The sequence below is a fragment of the Embiotoca jacksoni genome, unplaced genomic scaffold (genome assembly GCF_022577435.1).
Source record: "Embiotoca jacksoni isolate LCO1_2020_lvr unplaced genomic scaffold, fEmbJac1.0.p SCAF_42, whole genome shotgun sequence".
NCBI lineage: Eukaryota > Metazoa > Chordata > Actinopteri > Embiotocidae > Embiotoca > Embiotoca jacksoni.
In genome coordinates this window covers 2,626,842-2,649,730 of record NW_027185395.1, presented here as the reverse complement: position 1 = coordinate 2,649,730, position 22,889 = coordinate 2,626,842, and the positions used below count along the sequence as shown (strand labels likewise).

Sequence of the window (22,889 nt, the reverse complement as noted above, 5' to 3'; positions counted from 1 at the left end):
CAATGGCTTTGATTTATTGGAAAAATGCTAACAAGTGCTACAACTAGTTGAACTGGTGCCCACCGAGTGACCTTGCTTTGGCCATGCTTGTCTATGAATTAAGGGGGCGGGGCTCATTGACGGCTCATTAAAGGGGAGGGGCGTATCTGTTGGGCTCAAACATCAACAACCTTTCACCAGGTGGCAGCCTCCACCCTTGCGGCCCTCTGGACGCTGGAGCCGGCCCTGCACCACCAACATGTCCTGACAGCTGAGACTCATGTTTACTTACACACACACACACACACACCTCAATAACAAACGTCAACACGGCCGCCGTGAACCCCGGTGTGTGTGTGTGTGTGTGTGTGTGTGTGTGTCTGCCTGTCTGTCTGCCTGTCTGTCTGTCTGCACACCGTGTCCCGTCACGACAGCGGTTCCGGATGACACGGCGTCTCCAGCCCACATGAAGCCCAGAGTCGGGCCTGGTGCCGCGGCGTGGACCGGGCTGCTCCGCCGCGCCTCTCGGCTCGCAGTGAAACAGCTCCCGGTTCGGCGGTGCCTACCTTTCCACCGGGCAGAGTCCGTCCCGCTGCTGCTGCTGCTGCTGCCGGATGAAGAAAGACGACACGACAGGGCCACATTAAACCGAGTCCCGATGCGGCGGCTCATTAAACCCGAGCGGTGTTTTCCCAGCACGAACCAGCAGGGTCACTCCTTCTTTGAGCCGAACATGAAGCCAAGGTCGCAACGTCTGGTCCGCAGGATCCACAAACCGTGCGGGATACATGGGACGAAATCATACAAACATGGCAGTGACGCGCGAAATTATCTCCCGGTGAAAAAAAGAAGTGAAAATGAATAAATACCGACAGCAGGAAGTGACAGGTAGGCGCACTTATCCTGACAGCCAGGTGTACTGCCTAATCATCCGCTCGGCTCCACACACAGATCCCGCCCCTCAGAGCAGCGGGCCAATCAGAAAGCGGCTCTGAGGCAGCGTCCTTCAGACGCAGGTGCATCTATGATGCCTTCACATGCCTGCGTGTAGCCTCGTACATTACAGTGTCTCTGTTGTTCTCTGCCTGATATAACGAACATCTGATGCGTCGTGTGAAAATTTTACATTTTTAAATCAGATTTAAACCAGATGAATTTATAAACACGAGGAAAAAATAAACCCACGTTGAGTCTATATTAAAAAAAATAGGCTTTATAGGATTTTACAGGCTTTTTATTGACTGAAATATTTGTGGAGTAACATTTAACTCACAAAGTGTAGTTTACAAATAAAATTAATGATAATATTTAAGTTATACTCTGCACATAGGTCAATGCAAAAACAGTTTATTTTAGGATAACATCTCTGCATGGTGTATCCTGTATCTCTGGTGTTTCCTTCTGATTTTATCGTGTCCTTGTGCTGCTTCACTTCAGCTCTTTGTCGCCCTCTGGTGGCTGCAGTGAGTGTCTGCAGCGCACCACAGATGAATGAGACCAGAGGGAAGGACATCTGCAGCCTGTATATACTGCTTATATATGAAGTCATTAAAGTGTACAATTGATAATATGAGCATATAAATACCAAAAAGTATCGTATTATTACAGTTTAAGTTCAGATCCGTGGTTAATAATTTAGTATTTATTGATAGTTTTAGGATATTAACTCATCCATGTATTTTTAAGCTCTTGAATTACAGCAGCAGTTTTTTCTTAATTTGCATATTTCATCCTTTACTTCCTGATGTGCTTCAGATTCAGAGCTGTTGGTATGTTTTGTGGTGTTACCTCAAAGTCCTCCTACATACAGCATTGTTTCTCTTTTTAGAAATAAAAAAAGTCCCAGATGACCTTCCTTCTTTTTGAACACCATGTTCACTTATGAATATGACTGTTGAGAGGAATCATTGTTCCTAATCATGTTGTATTTTGACTGATTCTGTTGATTTCCTACTTTTCCACTCAATGATCAGATTTAGTTCAGACATTAATCTGATCAAATGAGAATTTATCCTGGAACAGAAATGTTTCCATCAATCCACCCAACTCTAAATTATATAAATCTATAAAGATTATTCACGAGAAATATTTTTTTTAAGTTAATTGACTATTTAAAAGTCTGTCTATTGTCATCCAGCATTAAGAGTTTTATCCACACAGGCTAATGAGAAATAAAAAAACAACACAAGGCACCGTAGTCAGTTTATTTCTTCCTGAATCATCAAGCACGGCATATTTCAGACCGACCCCTCTCCCATTATTCTACGTGGAGTATATCATATTTCAATCAAGTTCAAACAATTAATTATTTGCAGTCTCATAAACGATGTAAAGAGGCTAATTGTAAAAGACGGTGAGCTTGCATACTTATGAAAGACTGCGACTCCTCGTGCTTTCACTTTTTCACTTTTGACGTTCCTGTTTCGAGTTAAAAAAAAATTCAAAGTGTAAAATGTTGAATGAACATCAAACATTCTTAATGGAAATGAATAGAAATGCTGATGCAGACTGTTTCCTTGAAATTAAATGAGATCCATTTCTTTGCTGTGATTGTGGATCAGGTCGCTCTTTGCTCCAGCAGGTTCCTGACATCTAGCAAAGCGTCCTCCACAGCTCGCATCAGATGAAATGCGTCTTTGTTGGCTCTGGAGGCCGTCACCTGTACGACCATGTGACTGTCGAACAGACTGTAACACATGTTGTAGCCGTTGACTTCATCCAGCTGAATGATGGGCTGACAGCCAGCTTCAGACATCAACTGGTGAAGAAGAGCAGAATGAGGGCGTGGTGGACAGTTCATGTTGCAGAATCTGATATGTCTTTCTGTTTTAAACATAAGCAGACAATTTCTGCACCACACAGCTGACCCCGTAACTAATTTATCATTATAATGTGAAAACTTTCTAACTTTTATAAGATGTTTTTTCATCTTGTAAGGAGCTATACATGTTGCTTACATCCAGAAACCTTTTACTCAGTTTTAAAAACTAGTGTTTCTGGTTAAAACCAGACACCCCCCCAAAAACAGGTCTTTTTGAATCTTCTTTTCTAATGAATGAGGGATTATTTTCAGATGGACCTCCGGAAAACTAATAAGAAGGAGTGACTTTAGATAACAACACCGAGATAACTGATGGACACATTTGATTCACTTTGGATTTGATGAGAGAAGTTGAATGGGAGTCTATGGAGCCAGAGGCTTTTTGGAGCCGACCTCTAGTGGTAACCATTTTTTAGACCTGGAAGCTATGAACTCTTTTATATCCAGTCTGTGGACTAAACCAGTGAAAACAGCTGCTCAGTCCTACAGCGTACTACAATGTTGATAAACGACAACTAGGAAATAACACAGTTGAAATTATGTATTATGGGCAAACTGTAAACAAAGCTAAATGTATTACTATCTTCTGAAGATAAGGGTCTACTTACTTATTCACACAGAAAAAATATTACATCTTTTGATATTTTTGTTGAATAAATGATTGAAAAAGTTGTTTGTGTTCAAATATATCACCTTTATCTTTCGGCACTGTTTCAAAGAGGAATCAGATGTTTGCTTGTTCAAATATGTCAAAAAGGCCAGTGCTTACTTTTCATGACAACAGATGACACGACAACTTTTATACTGTGGAATTAACCAATAACATTCACTATAAATATGACAATATTTATCCAGATTACTTTATTTACAGATTATAAAGTAAAGGGCAGTCCTGTTTTGTTGTATTCATATTCACATTTCCGTTCCTTACATGACTTGTCGTGAGTTGGTAGTCGAAGGCTTTTTCTATGGCGACATCGGTGAAGAGTTCAGGTAAACAGATATTCTCCTCAATAGCCAGATTACGAAGAACTAACAGGTGTCCGGAGACGCTCGGTCGATTGAACGCCTGTCAGAATGAACACAATCAAATCTGTTTGCAATATGTTTGTTAAATATCAGATGTAATATTAAAGGTTCCCTGTGGGGTTTCCTGTATATATTTAGTGTTTCTCACCAAACATTTTGTGTATTCTTTAGGTTAAAACATTTTTTGGAGACATGTTGCTGCCATCAAATTCAAAATGAGCATATATTTTTCATACATCAATAACATTTCTCAGTTTCAACATTTGATATGTTGTCTTTGTTCAATTTTCAATCAAATTTGGGTTTATATAATTTGCTAATCATTGCATAGTTTTTATTCACATTTTATCACCAACATCTGAAGTGAATATACCCATCCATGTGAAAATTTGTACCAAATTTGAAGAAGGTCCCTCAAGGCATTCCTGAGATATTATATCCACAAGGATGTGAAATAGGTGAAGTCATTGTGACCTTGAACTTTGACCATCAAAATGTAATCAGATCATTGCCGACATAATGTGAACATTTGTGACAAATTTGAAGAAATTTGCTCCAAGCATGATACAGTAAATGATTGCGTGCGTGGATCAGTTTGAGGTGACGGTAACCCTGAACTTTGACCTTTGCTCACCAAAATCTTATCAGTTCATCGTTGGTCTGAACATTTTTGCCAAGTTTGAAGAAGTTGACCAAAGTTGTTCTTGATATATTGTGTTGACGAGAGTGGGACAGATGAGAGGGATGTGAGGCCACAGTGACTTTGAACTTTGTGCACCAAACTTGAATCAGTTTATCCTGAAGACCACATTAATAATTGTGTCACAATCAACAAAATTCCATCCGAGAGTTCCTGAGACATGATATTCATGTGAATGTGATGAATTGGAGTCACAGTGATGTTGATATTTGAATTTGACCAAAAAATCAAATCAGTTCATCATCTTTGCCAAGTTTGAAGAAATTCCCTCGAGGCATTGTTGAGATATTAAGTTCACAAGAACGGTAGCACCACCGCAGCAGATATGCGACAGGAGTCTCCAGAGAATTACCACTGAATCTGTGGTTTCCCTCAGCTTTACAGATCTTTGAAGGTTTGAATTTCAGCTCATTGTTTAGCTGTCGAGCTGCATCTTACTCGTTCTGGTTCACCACTCTCGTTTTCGAATGTGCTGTTGCCAGTATATTAACATTTCTTCAGTTTCATTTGTTTGCAGTGGCCTCTCTTTTTTCTATTTCTAGTTTCAAAAAGTTAATCAGCATAATTTTGCATCGTCTTTTTGTCATGTGTACTTTTGCCTCAGGAATTATGACTGAAATATGATTGACTGGTATATACTGTTTGTTCTGGCCCAAAAAAAAAAAAAAAAATCGGCAGCACAAAAACCCAAACAAGTCTACAACTTCCTTTTTATCCTGTTTATGTATGATAATTATTGGCGTGTGTGAGTGGTACGGATAGAGAAGCGGTTTCCACCACCCCTTATTTACCAAAAGCTCTTTTGCAAACATCGTTCCATCAGTATTCCAACCCCCTTTTAAACCGTCGAATACTGTTGAGCCTCATTATTCTGAAGTTCCTCTGGAATCACAATGTTGAGATATTGCACCAGAACTACAGTAAGTAACATGCCCTCAATTAACTTTGCCTGTTTGTTTTTTTTATGTAGCCTACAGAACTTACACCAGCTAGATAATGTTACCATGTAATCTTATATATGTCTAAAGTATTATTAGTTTTTGTTGACATATTTAAATATTTTCACTGACTGCTAACATTCTAAACTGTTCTCACATTTTAAAGTCCCTCTCCAGTCAGATATGCATTTTTATTCTTTACATTACAACCCTGTTTTAAAAAAAGTACGGATGCCGTGTAAAATAAAATCAAAATAGAAGGCGATGATTTGCTAATAATGTAAACCCATATTTAATTAAATATAGGACAAAGACAACATGTCAAATGTTGAAACTGAGAGATTTTGTTTTATGAAAAATATATGCTCGTGCCATGTCCACCAATGCATCCTTATACCATCATGGATGCTGGCTTTTTAACTGAGCGCTGATAACAAGCTGGATGGTCCCTCTCCTCTTTAACCTGGAGGATGCAACGTCCATGATTTCCAAAAAGAATCTCAGATTGTGATTGATCAGACGACAGGACAGTTTTCCACTTCACCTCAGTCCATCTTCAATGAAATGAAATGAGCAATGAACTGTGTTCACAGACGATGGTTTTCAGAAGTGTTCCTGAGCCCATGCAGTGATTTCCACTCCAGAATAGTGTCAGTTTTTAATGCAGTGCTGCCTGATGATCTGAAGATCACCACCATCCCATATTGGTTTTCAGCCTTGTCCCATGTGTTCAGACTTTTGCTGACTTGTCGCCAATTAAATTAATCAGTTGTGAGACGTTCCCTCCGTGAGATTTTAGCTTTACACAACTGTTCCACTCTTTTGTTGACCTTGTCCCAACTTTTTGGGGACATGTTGTTGTCATCAAATTCAATCAATGAATACATTTTTATTGAACCTGAAAGAAAAAATATATATAAACAATAAAAGTAAATTGACAAACAAAAAATGATCTAAATGAGAATAAAACAGCCAAATGAAAAGGCTAGAAATCATGTTCAAAAGAGAGATGTTCAACAACTTTTCTTGTCCTTCCCCCTTCCACTAATCATAGATAACAAAGGAAAGAGTTCCTTTACAATCATTAGTGTCCATGTTCTGTATCTTGGTTTACTCAAACAACCAAACAGACAATGACATAATACACCAAAACAAACTAACACATAACAGAGGAATCACAGTTCATCACATTTCCGCTCAGTATTTTATTTCGAAAGATTCTTTTTTTGTTTTGAAGAAATGCCACAAGTTTTGAACTCATTATTGCAGTTATTCCACAAAGCTGCTCCCTTTGTTGAAACAGTGTTGTTTTGTATTTGTCCTCGCTGCAGGTTGTGTAGTAATATGTAGATTCCCTTTAGGTTATGTGTACTGTCTCAGTTGGAACAACCCCTTGGAGACTAGCAGGCAATTGTTGATTTATGACTTTGCACATCATTTGAATAGTTTTAAATTCCACCAGATCCTTAAACTTGAGTGCTTTTGGTTTAATGAAGAGTCCATTTCTTTGTTCTCTAAGAGGTTTTATTGACAATTAATATTGCTTTTTTTAAAATATTTTTTTCAATTCAAAATGATGGATGTATATTTTTCATAATATAATGACATTTCTCCGTTTTAACATTTGATATGTTGTCTTTGTTCTATTTTCAATTAGATTTGGGTTTACATGATTTCCAAATCATTGTACTATGTTTTTGGATACACTTTATACAGTGTTCCAACTGTTTTGCAAATGGGGTTGTACATGTCTTTAATTGGATCTTTAAAGTTCATTGTTCTTCAATCTGTTCTTCCTCCAAAGAAGAGTCACTATTACCTCCTTGTATCTATCAGGTGAAGGCGAGGATGGTGAATCCCTGTGGTTTGGTGAAATCCTGTCACTTGGTGAAGCCTGTATCAACGTCACTGGTTACTGGCAGATGGCTGACCAACCAGACAGGACTACCCAGACAGCCTGTCCCCTCTCTGCAGCAGACCTGTGAGCACTACCTGAAGATCCTGGAGCCCATCGTGGAGGAAGATGAGCTGAAACACACGACAGAGCTGGTGAAAGAGTTTCAGAGAGCCGGAGGGGTTGGAGAGAGACTGCAGGGACTCTTGGAGAGGAGAGCACACCACACAGAGAACTGGGTGAGTGAACTACTAACAGCTGTGGACAGTTTGATCTTCAGCCCTCAGGCAGCACTGCATTAAAAACAGACACTATTCTGGAGTGGAAATCACTGCATGGGCTCAGGAACACTTCTGAAAACCATCGTCTGTGAACACAGTTCATCGCTGCGTCCACAAATGCAGGTTAAAACTCTCCAAAGAAGAAACCAGATAGAAACATGATCAGAAACACCGCCGCCTTCTCTGGACCAAGATCATTGAAGATGGACTGAGGTGAAGTGGAAAACTGCCCTGAGGTCTGATGGATCACAATCTGAGATTCTTTTTGGAAATCATGGACGCTGCATCCTCCAGGTTAAAGAGGAGAGGGACCATCCAGCTTGTTATCAGCTCAGTTCTAAAGCCAGCATCTGTGATGGTATAGGGATGCATTAGTGCACATGGCATGGGTAGCTTGACCATCTGGAAGGAAGCATTAATGCTGAATGATATATTCAGGTTTTGGAGCAACATATGCTGCCATCCAGACAATGTCTCTTTCAGTGAAGGTCTTGTTTATTTCAGCAGAACAACGTCCAGCCACATTCTGCACATATTCCAACAGCATGGCTCCGCAGTAGAAGAGTCCGCTGATAAACTGGCCTCCTGCAGTCCAGACCTGTCAATCATTGAAAACATCTGGAGCATCAGGACATGAAAAATACAACAAAGGAGACGCTGAACTGTTGAGCAGCTGAAATCCTACATAAGGCAAGAATGGGACCACATTTCACTTTCAAAACTCCATAAACTGGTCTCCTCAGTTCCTAAACGTTTACAGGGTGTTGTTAAAAGAAGAGGTGATGCAGCACAGTGGTGAACATGAACCTGTCCCAACTCTTTGAAAGATTTTGTATCGACATCACGGTGTGTCGGCCTCCCAGGAAAATGCCTAATATGCCTACTGGTATTCTAACAGTCCAGTCCTGCCCCCAAACCATATCATATGTGTCACTCACTGTTTCTATCTCTTTGTAGTTATCAGACTATTTCGTGCAGAAGGAAAATCTTGAGAACCGGGATCCTGTGGTGCTTTATTCAAATACTTCGTGTCTCTTTCCCCGGATGGACTTCAGGGATAGGCAGGGACAAATAAGGTGAACACACACATGTCAGTCTTTCTATCTTTGTGAGGACACTCTTTGACATCATGCATCCCCTAGCCTTTTACCGTTAACCATCACATCTAAAGGCCAAACATCAACTCTTACTGTAACCCTAAACAAAGTCTGAACCCTTAAACTCCCCTTAAAAGCTGAGTACCAGGCTAACCTAAATTTCAACCAAAAAATTTGTTCAAATAAGTATAAAAAAGACATGCCCCGCCCTCCACACACATACACACACACACACACACACACACACACACACACACAAAATTGTGTCAGTTGTTATGAAAAAATCTGAACCAGGTGTTTTCTCTGCTATAATGAAGACAAATGATTTAAAAGAAATCTTCAACTAATTATTTTCATATTTTAATTAAATTAACTGATAATCAATGGTGTCTCAATAATGGACTGAACCAGAATTGTGTTGACTCAGTACATTATTCAAAAGATGTGTATTAGTGAGTCTCTGTCTGTCATCTAACTTCCTGTCCATCCCACACTCTGTTACCTGGCCCGGTCCAGCAGTTGACTCCGCCCCCTCACCATTCCTATTTGAGTATTTTTTTAACTCATGTTGTCATGCTGCTGACATGCAGATCAAAACATAAAGAAAGGGCTGAAAGGAAAAGATGTAGATGAAGGAGATAAACTGTGAACTGTTTATTTATGAATGTTGTTTTCCTCCATTTCTATGTTTCTATGTTTTTCCCTTTAATGACCACGAGGCTGATGTACCCAACAAGTATCCGTGTCTGTATTGGTATCAGGGTTTTACGTGGTATGTGATTGTAAAGGAAATAAGAGGTATCACACATCACTTCTGACTGCAGATGTTAGTATTGGTGCAGAATCATCAGAATAGTTTTTTATTTCAGTTCCAGCAGCCTAACAGGTAGTAAAGTAGCTGAGAGGAGAGACATGTTTACTCTGCAGGTCCTTCTGTGTCTGTATGGGGTCATTAATGGAGGTTACAACATCACCAGTCACTCTGCTCATTAGTCATTATATCTGCAGCAATGACAGAAAGACAGCTGACACCAGCTTCACCATTTTATAGTACAGGATGAACACAGGGCTGCTGCTACTCTCTTAGTTCAAATAAATCTCATCATCACATCACTAAATCTGTGGAACGTCATGTCACGTAAATTCCATTTAAATGAAAAAACATATTTTCTCTGCCCAGGTGTGCTGCCAAAATGATAACAGCTGTTCTGGACATGAAGACCATGATTGAAAGGTGAGCTCAACATATTCAAATGTTCTATCTCTTCATCATCTGACCACTTAGAATAACTTGTGTCTTCTGGAGGTCTGATGAGTTACTGTTACAGAGGAACAGAATAAAGGACAATAATACCCACAAAACAGCCCGCAAACTTAGTGCAGATTAAAAGTTTGGACCGAGCCTCATAATGAACGCTGTACTCTGTACATTCCAACACAAACCTAATGGGGAAATACAAACATTAATATTTCAATATCCAGCATGCAATGTGTAAAGTTTTACATGTTTCACTTCATTTTCTTTGAATAATAATAAATTCATCTCACATAAACGGAGGGCACCACGACTGTTGACATCCCATAATGGGTAAATAAGCTTCAGAGAACACTATGAACATAGAAGATGTAGAAACTATAAGACTGAGGGCTGCAGCTTGAACTGCTCATCCACAATGATGAGAAACACGTGGCCCTCGGCCTCGGTGCTGCTGGCCGCGGCAGAGAGCAACATGCTGTCTCCTTCAGACAGAAATGGTAAAAACTGTTGGTGTTTACTGACACAGCCTGAATGTGTCGCAGTGAAACTCTTCCAGTTGAGTACAAGGGTGGGAAGCCTCTGTGCATGAATCAATACTCCCAGATCTTCTCCTCCTGCCGTGTCCCCGGTCCAGAGACAGACTCCCTGGTGTTCCACGCCAAGAGCTCCAACAAACCCAAACACCTCACAGTGATACACAACTCTCAGGTGAGAAGCTTTCATAAATGTGAAGCAGAAGACACATTTATCTGAAGTGTTGGGCGATGACTACCAAACTGCTATATGATGATGTCTATGCTGAACCAAAATGATGGACAAAGATAATATAATATCATTCATTTTATTTTTTTCAGTGAAATGTTTTTTGCAAAAGTAATTAAAATTGGATTTTAGGGCCCATTTTAAAGAATTCAAAAAACTGGGGGGAAAAAATAGCTTCTTCCATTACATTAACCATTTCAGGTTTTGATTTTCTCTTCATGGTGCATATTTTCTAAACATATTAAGTAATCAGATTACTGTAATGGGATGCCCACAGAGATGACCTTTCATGTGTGTCCTTCCCTTTGAATCAGTTCTTCGTGGTAGAAGTCTACAACACTGATGGGACTCTGCTGACAGTCGATCAGCTTTGTCTTCAGCTGGAGAGGATCTACAACTCTTCACTAGAAACCAACCTGGAGCCTGTCGGCATCCTCACCACCCTGCACCGAGACTCCTGGAGCAAGGCCTACAGCAGCCTGGTCAAAGGTGAGCACCGCTCTGCTTTTATACTGCTGAAACTAAACAGCCTGATTCTCAGTCAGAACAAGTGAAAGGTACTTGGAGAAACCACCAGACAACAAGCAGAGTACGAATTTAGTACTTAAAAAGAGAAATGTGTGTCTGCTGAGTTCAGATTAGTTTGTAACTAATCAAACTTTGAATGCTGCCCTCTCAAACAGCCCCTCTTCCTTCTACCTGCAGCTCAATGGAGGAGTAACCACACTGTGTAGTACAGGTGCCTCCAACTTGACATAATGAAAGTTTCCAAGAGCTTCCCATGTTTAGAAACATTTATTCACACGGCTGAGCTCCACTCAAAATGGTTGAAAAAGCTTTTTTTAGTTTGGCTTTTCTGAATGCTTTTGATTTAGGGAAGGCGCAGCATTCAGCGGTGTAACTTTGATCTCTTACTCACTCAGTGAGACACGCTTTAAAAATCAGACTGGTATTGCGTCTTCCAGAGTCGTCTCTCATCGCAGTGCCCTCTGCTGGGGGAAAATAATTCCGCATACTGTGTCGACAACAACAGTGCTAAAATGTTTTTTAAACAAGTTTAAATTAGTTTTATACCTTTGTATATTTGTTTTGTAACCATACAACAATACATATTTATGAAGTCGACTTAAGGGAGAATAATAACTTCGAACATAATGTAAAAAAAAAAATACAATTATTCCATTAAGAAGCGAGAGTAAGTAGATGATGTGAAAATATCTCAGACTGATCTGTTAAACTGCTGTCGTCTGATTCGATAATAACATCATGGGTGCTTTGTGTGTTCAGATAAGATCACCAAAGATTCATTATCAGCTATCGATAGGAGCATTTTTACGGTGTGTTTGGATGGAGCCATGCCTCAAGTGTCTGATGAAATGTACACCAGCCGCTCTTCGCTCCAGTTGCTGCATGGAGGGGGCAGCCAGTGGAACAGCGCCAACCGCTGGTTCGACAAAACAATTCAGGTGATCAATCAATCTGCAGTGAAGCTTACTGACCGCATCACTGTCATGCCAATAATGATGTTAAAGCACAACTTCAAGTGTAATATTGTGATTATGTACAAGTCACCAACTAAATAAAATATGTAATCTAAATGTATATTCATATTGAGGGGCAATTCACTCAAAATATACAACTTTGCGTTATTCCAATATTCATTTCCATGGCAACACATGGGGTATGATTAATAACTGAAAAACAATTAGTTGCGTCAGTAGACTCTAATGTAATGTATGTAATGCTTATTACTCCAGGAAGCAGTCCGACCCTTAGCAACCACATAACAACAGAAAGGATTTCTAGTCCGTTTTAATGCTTTCTAGAGATGGTTTCTCACTGAATAAACACCAGAGCATTATAAAATCCAAAATTCATTTTAAAAAGATATGTAATATATTTTTAACTAGCAAAATATTCTGCTTCAATTCAAATTTATTGAAGTTTAGCCTTTAAAAAACTATTTTACTGCAGTCAGAAACTGTTTTCTCTCTAACAACACTAGCCTACTGATGTTTCATCCAGCACAGATAGTTACCATGTTGCCATGGAGATGGTGGAGTGATATTTTCGAGGGATGAGTTCTGTCATGTTTATTTGAGCAAACTGCAAATGTGTGTCTCTGCCAACTATAGATATTTATGTCCATCCTGCCATTTATTTTCTACAATTCTTGAAAAAGCCTTTGCAAATATATGATGTGGCGATTTCACTGGAATGGTTTGTTTGAAGATATTTAATCATGCTTCAGAGTGCATCACAGCCCAGAAACAGTTACCAATAATCTTCTCGTTGCACAGGAAAAACATACTCGTCTCTGTACTCGTTCTGCTGGATGTCAGAGCTGCATTCAACACAAGTGATCACAACGTTTCATTGCAGAGATTGGAACATGTCATTGGGATTAAGGGAACCACACAAGGCTGCTGAAATCATATTTATCAGATAGATGTCAATTTGTTCATGTCAACAATGACTCTTCTGCGCACACCAAAATTAGGAGTGGAGTTTCTCAGGGTTCTGTACAAAGACCAATACTTTTCATGTTATGTATGCTCCCCTAATGTAATATTATGAGGAAACACTGCATGAATTCCCATCTCAGATGACTGACAGCTGTATTAATCTAAGAAAGCTAAAACCAAATGAGTTAGTGAAACTTCAAGCATGTCTTAAAGACATAATACCCAATAAATACCCCAGGGGGTGCCCAAGCGAAGGTGGGTGATGAGCACCCTAATCAGACAAATACAACGGTGCTTGACTTGAAACAGCTCTAAACACACTATCAATGTTCAAGTACTTGAAAATATCCTTTTAAAGAGATCAATCTTTGTGACAAAATGTCCCCCCTTAACTTGGTGTGTGTAATTCTTGAGACAGGAAACAAGAAAGCTTCAGATTTTATCACAGTGTCTATTTTATCGAAGTCTGCACAAAATCTGAGCAGCTACAATAGTAAAACAACAACTCCAATCTGGAGTATCACTCTTCCTTCTTCTGGAGTTTGGTTCTTTTTTAAACAAAAACTGAAACCTTGGTATCACTTTTAACTCTGATTGAAACTCAGTGCTTAGTTGGTGTTTATCTTTCATGCAGTTAATTATCGGAGAAGATGGGACGTGTGGTTTCAACATGACACATGCTGCTGCTGATGGTACAATCTTTATGACCTTATCTGACCATGTTGTAACGTTCATGTAAGTACACAAAAATCACAACATATTGCTAGAAGCAAAGACAAGAATGCTTGTCCTTCTTTAATCACACAGATCGTCCATACAGGAACTATTGAAAGGATCTCTTTGGAGTTTTGTTGTAAAGAAAGCTTCTACTTACATGTGGTGTAACTCACTAAAAGCTCTTATTTAAGATCAGATCCATGTAATCTTTTGTTCGCTCTGAGAAAATCAGCTATTGTGTTTAAGGAGTATTTCTGTGAATTCTTATCAAGCCACCTAATTGTAACTTTGGTTTCTCACCACATTTGATTTTGTTCCATCCCATGTGTCTTTTTTTTTCATGTGTGTAGAAACAGGAAGAAGCCAGAGATGATGCAGTCTCCCATGGTGCCTTTGCCCATGCCCCAGAAACTACACTTCAATGTCACACCTGATATCAAGAAGGACATTGAGGAGGCCAAACAGAGCATGGACATGTGAGTGCACATATTCCTGTGTTAAGTTATAAATTGTGATAAGCTGTGAGTTTGATAGACTGAATGAACAGAAAAATAGAAAACCAGAGAAAAACCCAGATGACAATGAAATCATCACCGTTTCCATTTGACAGTACCTGCAGCAACCCCATTTTCACACATCTAATGCATAGATTATTGGTAACAGGCATTAATTAAAGCAGCCCTATCTACAGCCAACAACACTGATATTTTACAAAATTATATGAGCAGTCATTTTGTTTATTTTGCCATAAAAAGATTGTGACTGTCTCAAATAAGCAATGGTTAAGAGGCCAATACACTGCAAGTCTATCCCCACGTTTACTTCCTAAATTGGCTTATATATCATAAACTGATGGAGCACTTCAGCTGTTGTCCATATTGACAAACGCCTCTTGTGAAGGCTCTACTGCTGACTCTTTATTTTACATTTTCACAATATTTTGGACATGTATGAAAATGCACATCTTATGCATACATTATAATACACTTAAATTTGTAATAAAATAGAGATATGTAGGGACAAACACATCTGTAAAACTACCCAAGAGAAATCTCACTGTCCAGAAATTTTTCCCTTTTCCTCCACCACAGACTCGCCCAAATCCTGGACGTGAGGATGATGGTGTTTGACCACTTTGGGAAAAAGGTTCTGAAGGACCTCAAGATGAGTCCTGATCCTTTAGTACAGATGTCTATCCAGTTGGCCTACTACAGGTGAGATGTGGAAAACTCCTGGAATTAACTTGTCTTTGAATGAACACTTTTTATTTGTTATGTTCTAAACCACAGTTAATTAATCCGCTGCAAAAGTTGAATGTAAAAAGAAAAACCTTGATCACATACAGTAGTAAAAGTGCAACAGAAAAACTTAGAACCATTAACAGTGATGACATGGTTTCATCCAGTTATGACAAAGCTTTAGGGCTCAATTTTTAATTAAGGCATTAGTGTTGTCCAAACCCTGCTGTGAAACTAAAACTTGTGGTAATGGTTGCTCAGTTATCCTGATTCAAAACTGGAACCCAAAAGAACAACATAAAAACAATCTGATAAAAGCAAAAACTCAATTAACCTGAAGAAAAAGGGTGAATTAAAGGTTGCAAAACCGAGCAGGCAAACAGAACAGATGCAACAGAACTTCCCAGCATGTGCTGGGCCCACCTCTATGTGGCCTGGTTAAACTGATGAGACCAGACACCAAACACATTGATATTTTTTGTGGGTCTTTTATTTTCCCGGACTGTACTCTTGCAGCACAGCGTTAATTTAGCAAATTCTGAGTTTACAGAACAATGTCTGTGATAGCAAAATGGAACAATTGCTTTTCACTAATTCATGACTACAATATAACAGGAATGATAACTAGAAACGACACTACTTTAAGGAAACCTTATATAGAAAAACAACGTAGAAAACAACAATAGTGGCTTCGTCCTGTCAAGCAGAAACAGAGAACCTCTTCATCTGTCTCCATGCCGTCCAAGTCTCTGAGATATGTAGATGGCATTAACTTCTACAGGAACACAAACATTTTCAAAGAAAATAATGAACTCACTCGTATTCAAGTGCGCCGCCCGTGTGCTCGGACCAACACACCTGCAACTCACGGCAGCTTTCGTCTCCTCTAAACGAAGCAGACACGTACAAATTAAAATTACGAGGTGATTCGACATTTATCAGCAACGTTTCCCTCTAGTTACGCTGACCCATCGTTCAAGTATTTCCCTACTGCGCAGTTTGGATGCTAAATGCTCATGCGACAGTCCTCAGCAGCCTCTAATTCCTGGGCATTGCTGCTCTCTATGTCTTCCTCTCACTTACACTTCACTGCTCTTAAAGCGACAGCGCAACACCTCTGCTGCCTCCCCCCCCTCCCCCCTCTGCCCCCCCCCGGTGAACTGCATAGAGCCCTCAATCTCAAAGGGCTCTTCCTCCATCGACACCTTGACCCCCCCCCCCTCTCTGTGATGACTGGCCAGGTTAGGAGACAGCTGGAGAGACTCCACCAGCGCAAGGCTGCACGGCCTGACGGCATCAGCCCCGTGGTCCTGAAGACCTGCGCCGTCCAGCTGGCTGAGGTCCTACAACACCTCTTCAACCTGAGCCTGAAGCAGGAGGAAGTCCCGGTGCTGTAGAAGACATCCTGCCTGGTTCCTGTACCGAAGAAGATGACTCCATCTGGCCTCAACGACTACCGACCGGTTGCCCTCACATCTCATGTGATGAAGGTGCTGGAGAGGCTGGTCTTGGCCCACCTCAGGCCGCTGGTGAAATCTTCTCTGGACCCTCTGCAATTTGCGTACCAGCCTCATGTGGGAGTGGACGATGACATCATCTACCTGCTGCAACGAACTCAGTCTCACCTGGATGGAACCGGTGACTCTGTGAGAATCACCTTCTTTGATTTCTCCAGTGCATTTAACACCATCCAACCACTGCTGCTGAGTGAGAAGCTGCAGGTGGTGGGAGTGGACGCGTCCACCGTCTCCTGGATCACTGACTACCTGACAGGCAGACCACAGTTTGTCCGTCTGGGCAGTGTGCTGTCTGATACGGTGGTCGGTGGTACTGGAGCTCCTCAGGGAACTGTTCTGTCTCCCTTCCTGTTCACCTTCTACACCACTGACTTCCAGTACAACTCAGAGTCCTGCCATCTGCAGAAGTTCTCTGATGACTCTGCAGTGGTAGGGTGTATAAGGGATGGACGGGAGGATGAGTACAGGGCAGTAGTGGAGGACTTTGTGGAGTGGGCAGGAAGAAATCACCTGCTCCTGAACGTGGCCAAGACCAGAGAGATGGTGGTCAACTTCAGGAGGAAGGCGACAGCTCCACAACCGCTGAGAGTTCTGGGAGAGGTGGTGGACATGGTTGAGGAGTACAAGTACCTGGGTGTGTCCATCGACAACAGACTGAACTGGAAGACCAACATCAACGCTGTCTACAAGAAGGGGATGAGTCGACTCTTTTTCTTGAGGAAACTTCGATCCTTCAATGTGTGCAGCAAGATGTTGGAGATGTTCTACCAGTCTGTTGTGGCCAGTGCATTGTACTTCGCTGTGGTCTGCTGGGGGAGCAGCATTGGAGCCGGTGACATCAACAGACTTAACAAACTGGTTAAGAAGGCCGGCTCCATCATCGGCTACAAACTGGATAGTCTGGAAAAGGTGGTGGAGAGGAGGACGCTGAACAAACTATTATCCATATTGGATAATCCTGACCACCCTCTCCACCACCTGCTGCAGGGACAGTGGAGCACTTTCTCCAAAAGACTCCTCCAGCTCCGCTGTCACAAGGACAGATACAGGAGATCATTCCTGCCGACCGCAATAAGACTGTACAATAACTCACGTCTGGCAAAATCCATCACAGTACAATAACACTGTCGACTGTGTTTCTTGGTTGTTTGTATATAATATATATAGATATATACTGTACTGTATATACTGTATATACTGTGCTTTTTATATTTTATATTTATATTTTATATTTTTACTGCTATTTTACTGCTATTTTATTGCTTTTCTATTGTTCTATTATTATCTTCTTGCTTCTGTATGCTGCTGTAGCGAAAAAATGTCCCCTCGGGGATTAATAAAGTAACTACCTAACCTAACTTAATTCCCGGGCATTGCTGCTCTCTATGTCTACATCTCACTTACACTTCACTGCTCTTAAAGCGACAGCGCGACCAAGAAAAAGAAGCAGCTGTCACTGATTTAGTTGCATGTCAGATCATATCTATCAGGGACAGTACCAAAAACCTTCCTGCCCCTACTCACCTGGCTACATCGAGAAACGATGATGTCGGATGTTGATGATCTTTACGTTTTCCCATCACTGAGGTGAGATGCTGCTACTAGCAGTGTAGAATATCCGCTTGAGCCATGAGTTTTTCACTCTGCAAGGAATTGTGAAGTCAGTCCATTGTGCTGTACAAGGTTATCAAACTGGGCTGATAAAATATAACAATAAAGGAATTGGGAAAAGAGCAGACAGAATGACGGAAAGCTATGGCAAGAGTCTCAAAGATAATCTGGAATTTGATATGGTGGATCAGGAGTGTAAATAATTCAGGGGTCAGTTGACCTACTGGCAACTACTGGCAGAAAAAGCAGGCGGGGGGAAGTGGCAAGGTATGAAATGCCAGGAGAGTTTGTCAATGAACTCAAAACAACGAGAATGATTGACTGAAAGCCAAAACCATGAAACTCGATGTCAAACTGGACAGCTAAAACAGAACTCACTGATTTTCAGAGATTTAGATTTTGTATTGGTGGGTCACCCAGTTTCAGGACTTTCTATGTCGGACATGGATTTTGTCCATCCATCCATTTTCCTCCACTTATCCGGGATCGGGTCGCGGTAGCAGCAGGCCAAGCAAGAAGGCCAGACTTCCCTCTCCCTGGCAACATTTTCCAGCTCATACTGGGGGATCTGGGGACATATAATCCAGTTGGGTGTGCCCAGAAAACCTCCAACGGAAGGCGCCCAGGAGGATCCTGATCAGATGCGAGTTCCCTCCTGATGTCCGAGCTCCTTACCCGATCTCCAAGGCTAAGCCTAGCCAGCCTACGGAGGAAACTCATTTCAGCTGCTAGTAGCTGCGATCTCGTTCTTTCTGTCACTAAACAGGGCTCGTGACCATCGGTGAGGGTCAGAACATAGATCAACCGGTAAATGGAAAGCTTGGCCTTTCGGATCAACTGCCTTTTCACCAACACGGTCCGGTGCAGCGCCTGTTTTATTGCTGCAGCTGCCCCAATCTGCCTGGCGATCTCCCGCTCCATCCTCATCCATCCTGGAGCAATCCACCGGTTTCCAGCAGAGCACCATGGCCTCAGATTTGGAGGTGCTGACTCTCATCCCGGCCGCTTCACACTCGACTGCAAACTGCCCTAGTGAATGCTGGAGGTCTGAAGAAGCCAGCAGGACCACATAGTCTGCAAACAGCAGAGAAGCAATCCCGAGACCCCCAAACCCGACATTCTCTTCCCCCCAGCTGCGCCTAGATATTCTGTCCATGAAGGACACAAACAAGATCAGTGACAAAGGACAGCCCTGGCGGAGGCTAACACCCACCGGAAATGTGTCTGACTTATTGACAAAAATGCAAACACAGCACTGATCGTCTTGAATCTGATGTTTGGCAAACGGTCGGAGCCTCCTTTCCAGCACCCTGGCATAAGCTTTACTCGGGAGGCTGAGTAGTGTGATACCCTGATAGTTGGAGAACACTCTCCGGTCTGCCAGTCCATGGGTACTGTTCCCGACCCCCATGCTACATTAAAGAGGCGAGTCAACCAAGACGGCTCAGAAATGTCCAGAGCCTTCAGGTGGTGATCAGTTGACATCTCTGCTCCTCTCTTCACCCGCAGACCAGATGATAAAACTACAAAGTTGATCATTGATCTCCGGCCTAAGGTGTTCTGGTATTAGGTACACTTATGAACCACCTTATGCTTGTACATGGTGTTTGTTATGGCCAACCCGTGACTAGTACAGGAGTCCAACAACGAAAGACCATTTGGGTTCAGATCGGGCAGGCCGTTCCTCCCAATCACCCCCCGCCAGGTTTCTCCGTCGTTGCCCACATGAGCATTGAAGTCTCCCAGAAGAACAATGTAGTGAACTCCTAGAAGGCTGGATACTCCGAAGTGCAGTCAGAGCCTTCCTTCCTGCATGGAGGCAACCCTCTCGTTCTCCACCCCGTCGGTGATGGACCCACAGGGTGGCTGCTCCATGTTGTTTCTACGGGCCTGACCAGGCCCCATGGGCGAAGGCCTGGCCACCAGATGCTCCCCTTGTCTGGTTTCAGGAGGGTGCCCCAGATTCACTGATCTGAGCGAGGTGGCTTCATTCTGTGTGCTGCTGTTCATCTGGGGTTGTTTGAACCACTCTTGGTCTGGACTCTCCCCTGGCACCAGTTTGCCTTGGGAGACCCTACCAGGGGTTGAAGCCCCGGACGACAAAGCTCACAGGATCACTGAGTCACTCAAACCTCTCCACCACGTTAAGGTGGCGATTCTGGGAGGGGATTTTGTTAAAAAAATATTTCTCTTCCTTCTCTTGGCAGGTTGCTCCAGCGATGCTGCTCATCTTATGAAGCGGTCTCCATGCGTATGTTCAGACATGGACGTGTAGGTACAATCTGTTCAACCTCCAGTGCCTCGGCTGCATTTGTCAAGGCCTTTGATAACCCCAAACAACAGGTATGATAAGAGGGAAAAATCAAATATCACACTTTTATGAATGATTGCTATTAATACCATTCAAATTCAGGTTTTGGGGCAATTTTATGGAATCAACTGACATTAGAGAAGGTCTTGTAGGCTGCTTTTGGTCGTGATGCAATAATGATTGTACCATTCTCGTCTTCTTCCTTTTTTCTTACAGAACACAGAGAAGCTTCATTTTTTGGCGGAAGCTATGAAAGTACACAGACAGAACACTAATATGGTGAGTATCATTCACAAAGACAGCAGCTAGGAAATATTGATAGCTGATTTGCTAAAAGCTGAATCACTTTGTGTCACAAGCGGGCGTGTTGTCCATGAATTTCATTGGATAGAAATTTAAACAGATTTACCAAGTGACTTTAGGTTAATCAAATTCATATACATATCGTTCGAACCTTCCACGATCAACCCAGAACCGGGTCACGTGTCTACTGGTAGATGGCAATCTACGAGTTGGAAACTCCTGATATTGAACATTTCCCTGCAGACATCAAACTTTCAAAGGAAAAACAGCCTTTGGAGGTTGCTCCTCTCTGTAGATGTAGATGTGTTCAGGGACCGGTCCAGTTTGTTAACCAGATGCACACATAAGTATTTGTAGGCCAGCACCCCTCAGATGGTGATTTTTAAATCATTAGTTAGGTATAATAGGGATAGTACATGTTTTATGAGACCATTTAAAACATCTTGTAAGATTTAAGGTTACACATTAGTGAATGAGGCCCAATGTCTTTCTGCCGATGAATTTAAATGCAAAAGTTATTACAAACCATTGTTTTTCAGAATTACAAAGAAACAACGTGTAAACAAAATCAGCAGGGTGCTACATGTGTTTTCCTGAAAAACACTAAATATAAACAGGAACCTTGTGTCCAAGAAAACCAGCTAAAATCAGGGCATCCTTAATTCTATATCTGCTCATTAGCATGATCAAAACATTTAGTTATGTCCGTCTTAACAGGCAATCAATGGACAGGACATTGACGCACATCTCCTGGGTCTGAAAATGCAAGTTGTTGATGAAAGAATTTCCATGCCCGACATCTTCACAGACGTCTCCTACAAGAAGTTCTTGGACTACCGACTCTCTACAAGTCAGGTAAAGGCCAGGGGGACAAAAGTACAAATATTTGTAGTGGTAAGACTGGCATTCATAATTATATGTGAATACCACGACAATGCAATGAAAGATAATCTAGTTTATACTCTATAGATAATGGTTAATTGGTTAAATATGATCATACTTATGTCTTTATCAGTGTAGTGTGCTCCGACAATTAATGTACAGCGTATTAACTCTAAACTAATTTGGAAAAAGTCCAAAATTGTATTGGTTCTTCCATGTTGTCACCAAGTGTAATGAAAATTTAGACTGGTAGCTTTTTCCATAATTCTGCCGGGAAACAGACGAACCAGCTGCAACAAAAACATCAATTGAGACAGAGTTATAACAATGTACCCTGCTGTAAAGACTTGTTAATATCTGATTGAATATTTACTGCTTCTTACAGAAACATAAAAAGTCTGTGTACTTTAACAATAACTAACTACTACATGCTCACCTGTGTTCTTCTTCACCAGGTGACGTCCACGAGTGACTGTCTGCCGATGTCTTGTCCTGCTCAACCTGAACTCTATGATATATGCTACAGTCTCGCAAAAGATTACATCACTTTTGTAATAACAGCTGCAAACTCCTTCAAAGAAAATAATCCTGCTCAACTGATGCAAGCCATAAAGGATGCACTGCTGGACATGAGGACTCTGCTGGAACAAGCACCCAAATCAACCTCAACCTCATCATGATTAAAGCTTTTTGGGAAAATACAGTACGCCCTCTTTTCAACGCACCTTCGAAAACGACAGCATGCTGTAAGTAGGCGTGTCAAACATGTTTTGTATTTCGCTTCGTGCAACTCCAGCACACCGGTAGGAGTAGGAAGTAGGAGTTTGGAGATAGTAGGCACAGGGAGAACATGCAAACTCCACACAGAAAGGCCCAGGCCCGGATTTGAAACCCAGAACCTCCTCGCTGTGACTTTAGCAACAATGCTAACTATTGCACCTTTGTGCCATCCCAGCTGACTCCAATCATTGCCAATCAAATCTGCTCCTCTCATCCCTGTAAGACCACTGACACAGCAACTGCATAGACTGTATATAAAAGTGGACAATTACCACCTGAAATGGTTAATGGTAACGTGGTTGATGT

At 41.5% G+C, this 22,889-nt stretch overlaps 2 protein-coding genes across 3 annotated transcripts in view; one reads left to right on the top strand and one right to left on the bottom strand.

Moving 5' to 3' along the window:
• Positions 1–825, bottom strand: part of LOC138210130 (ras-specific guanine nucleotide-releasing factor RalGPS1) — a 57,188-nt gene extending 56,363 nt beyond the window's left edge. For both annotated transcript variants that reach the window (XM_069169093.1, XM_069169094.1), the window contains exon 1: positions 546–825. The gene's annotated coding sequence lies outside the window, so the exon portion shown is untranslated. The remainder of the gene's footprint in view (positions 1–545) is intronic.
• Positions 800–22,887, top strand: LOC138210128 (carnitine O-acetyltransferase-like). Its single transcript, XM_069169092.1, has 14 exons — positions 800–867; positions 7,304–7,600; positions 8,600–8,718; positions 9,920–9,973; positions 10,540–10,705; positions 11,074–11,248; positions 12,047–12,225; positions 13,859–13,959; positions 14,298–14,417; positions 15,033–15,155; positions 20,515–20,650; positions 20,835–20,897; positions 21,639–21,776; positions 22,259–22,887. The coding sequence occupies exons 2-14, from the start codon at positions 7,316–7,318 to the stop codon at positions 22,481–22,483; spliced, it is 1,884 nt and encodes a 627-aa protein (XP_069025193.1). The 5' UTR covers positions 800–867; positions 7,304–7,315; the 3' UTR covers positions 22,484–22,887.
• The last annotated feature ends 2 nt before the right edge of the window (positions 22,888–22,889 follow it).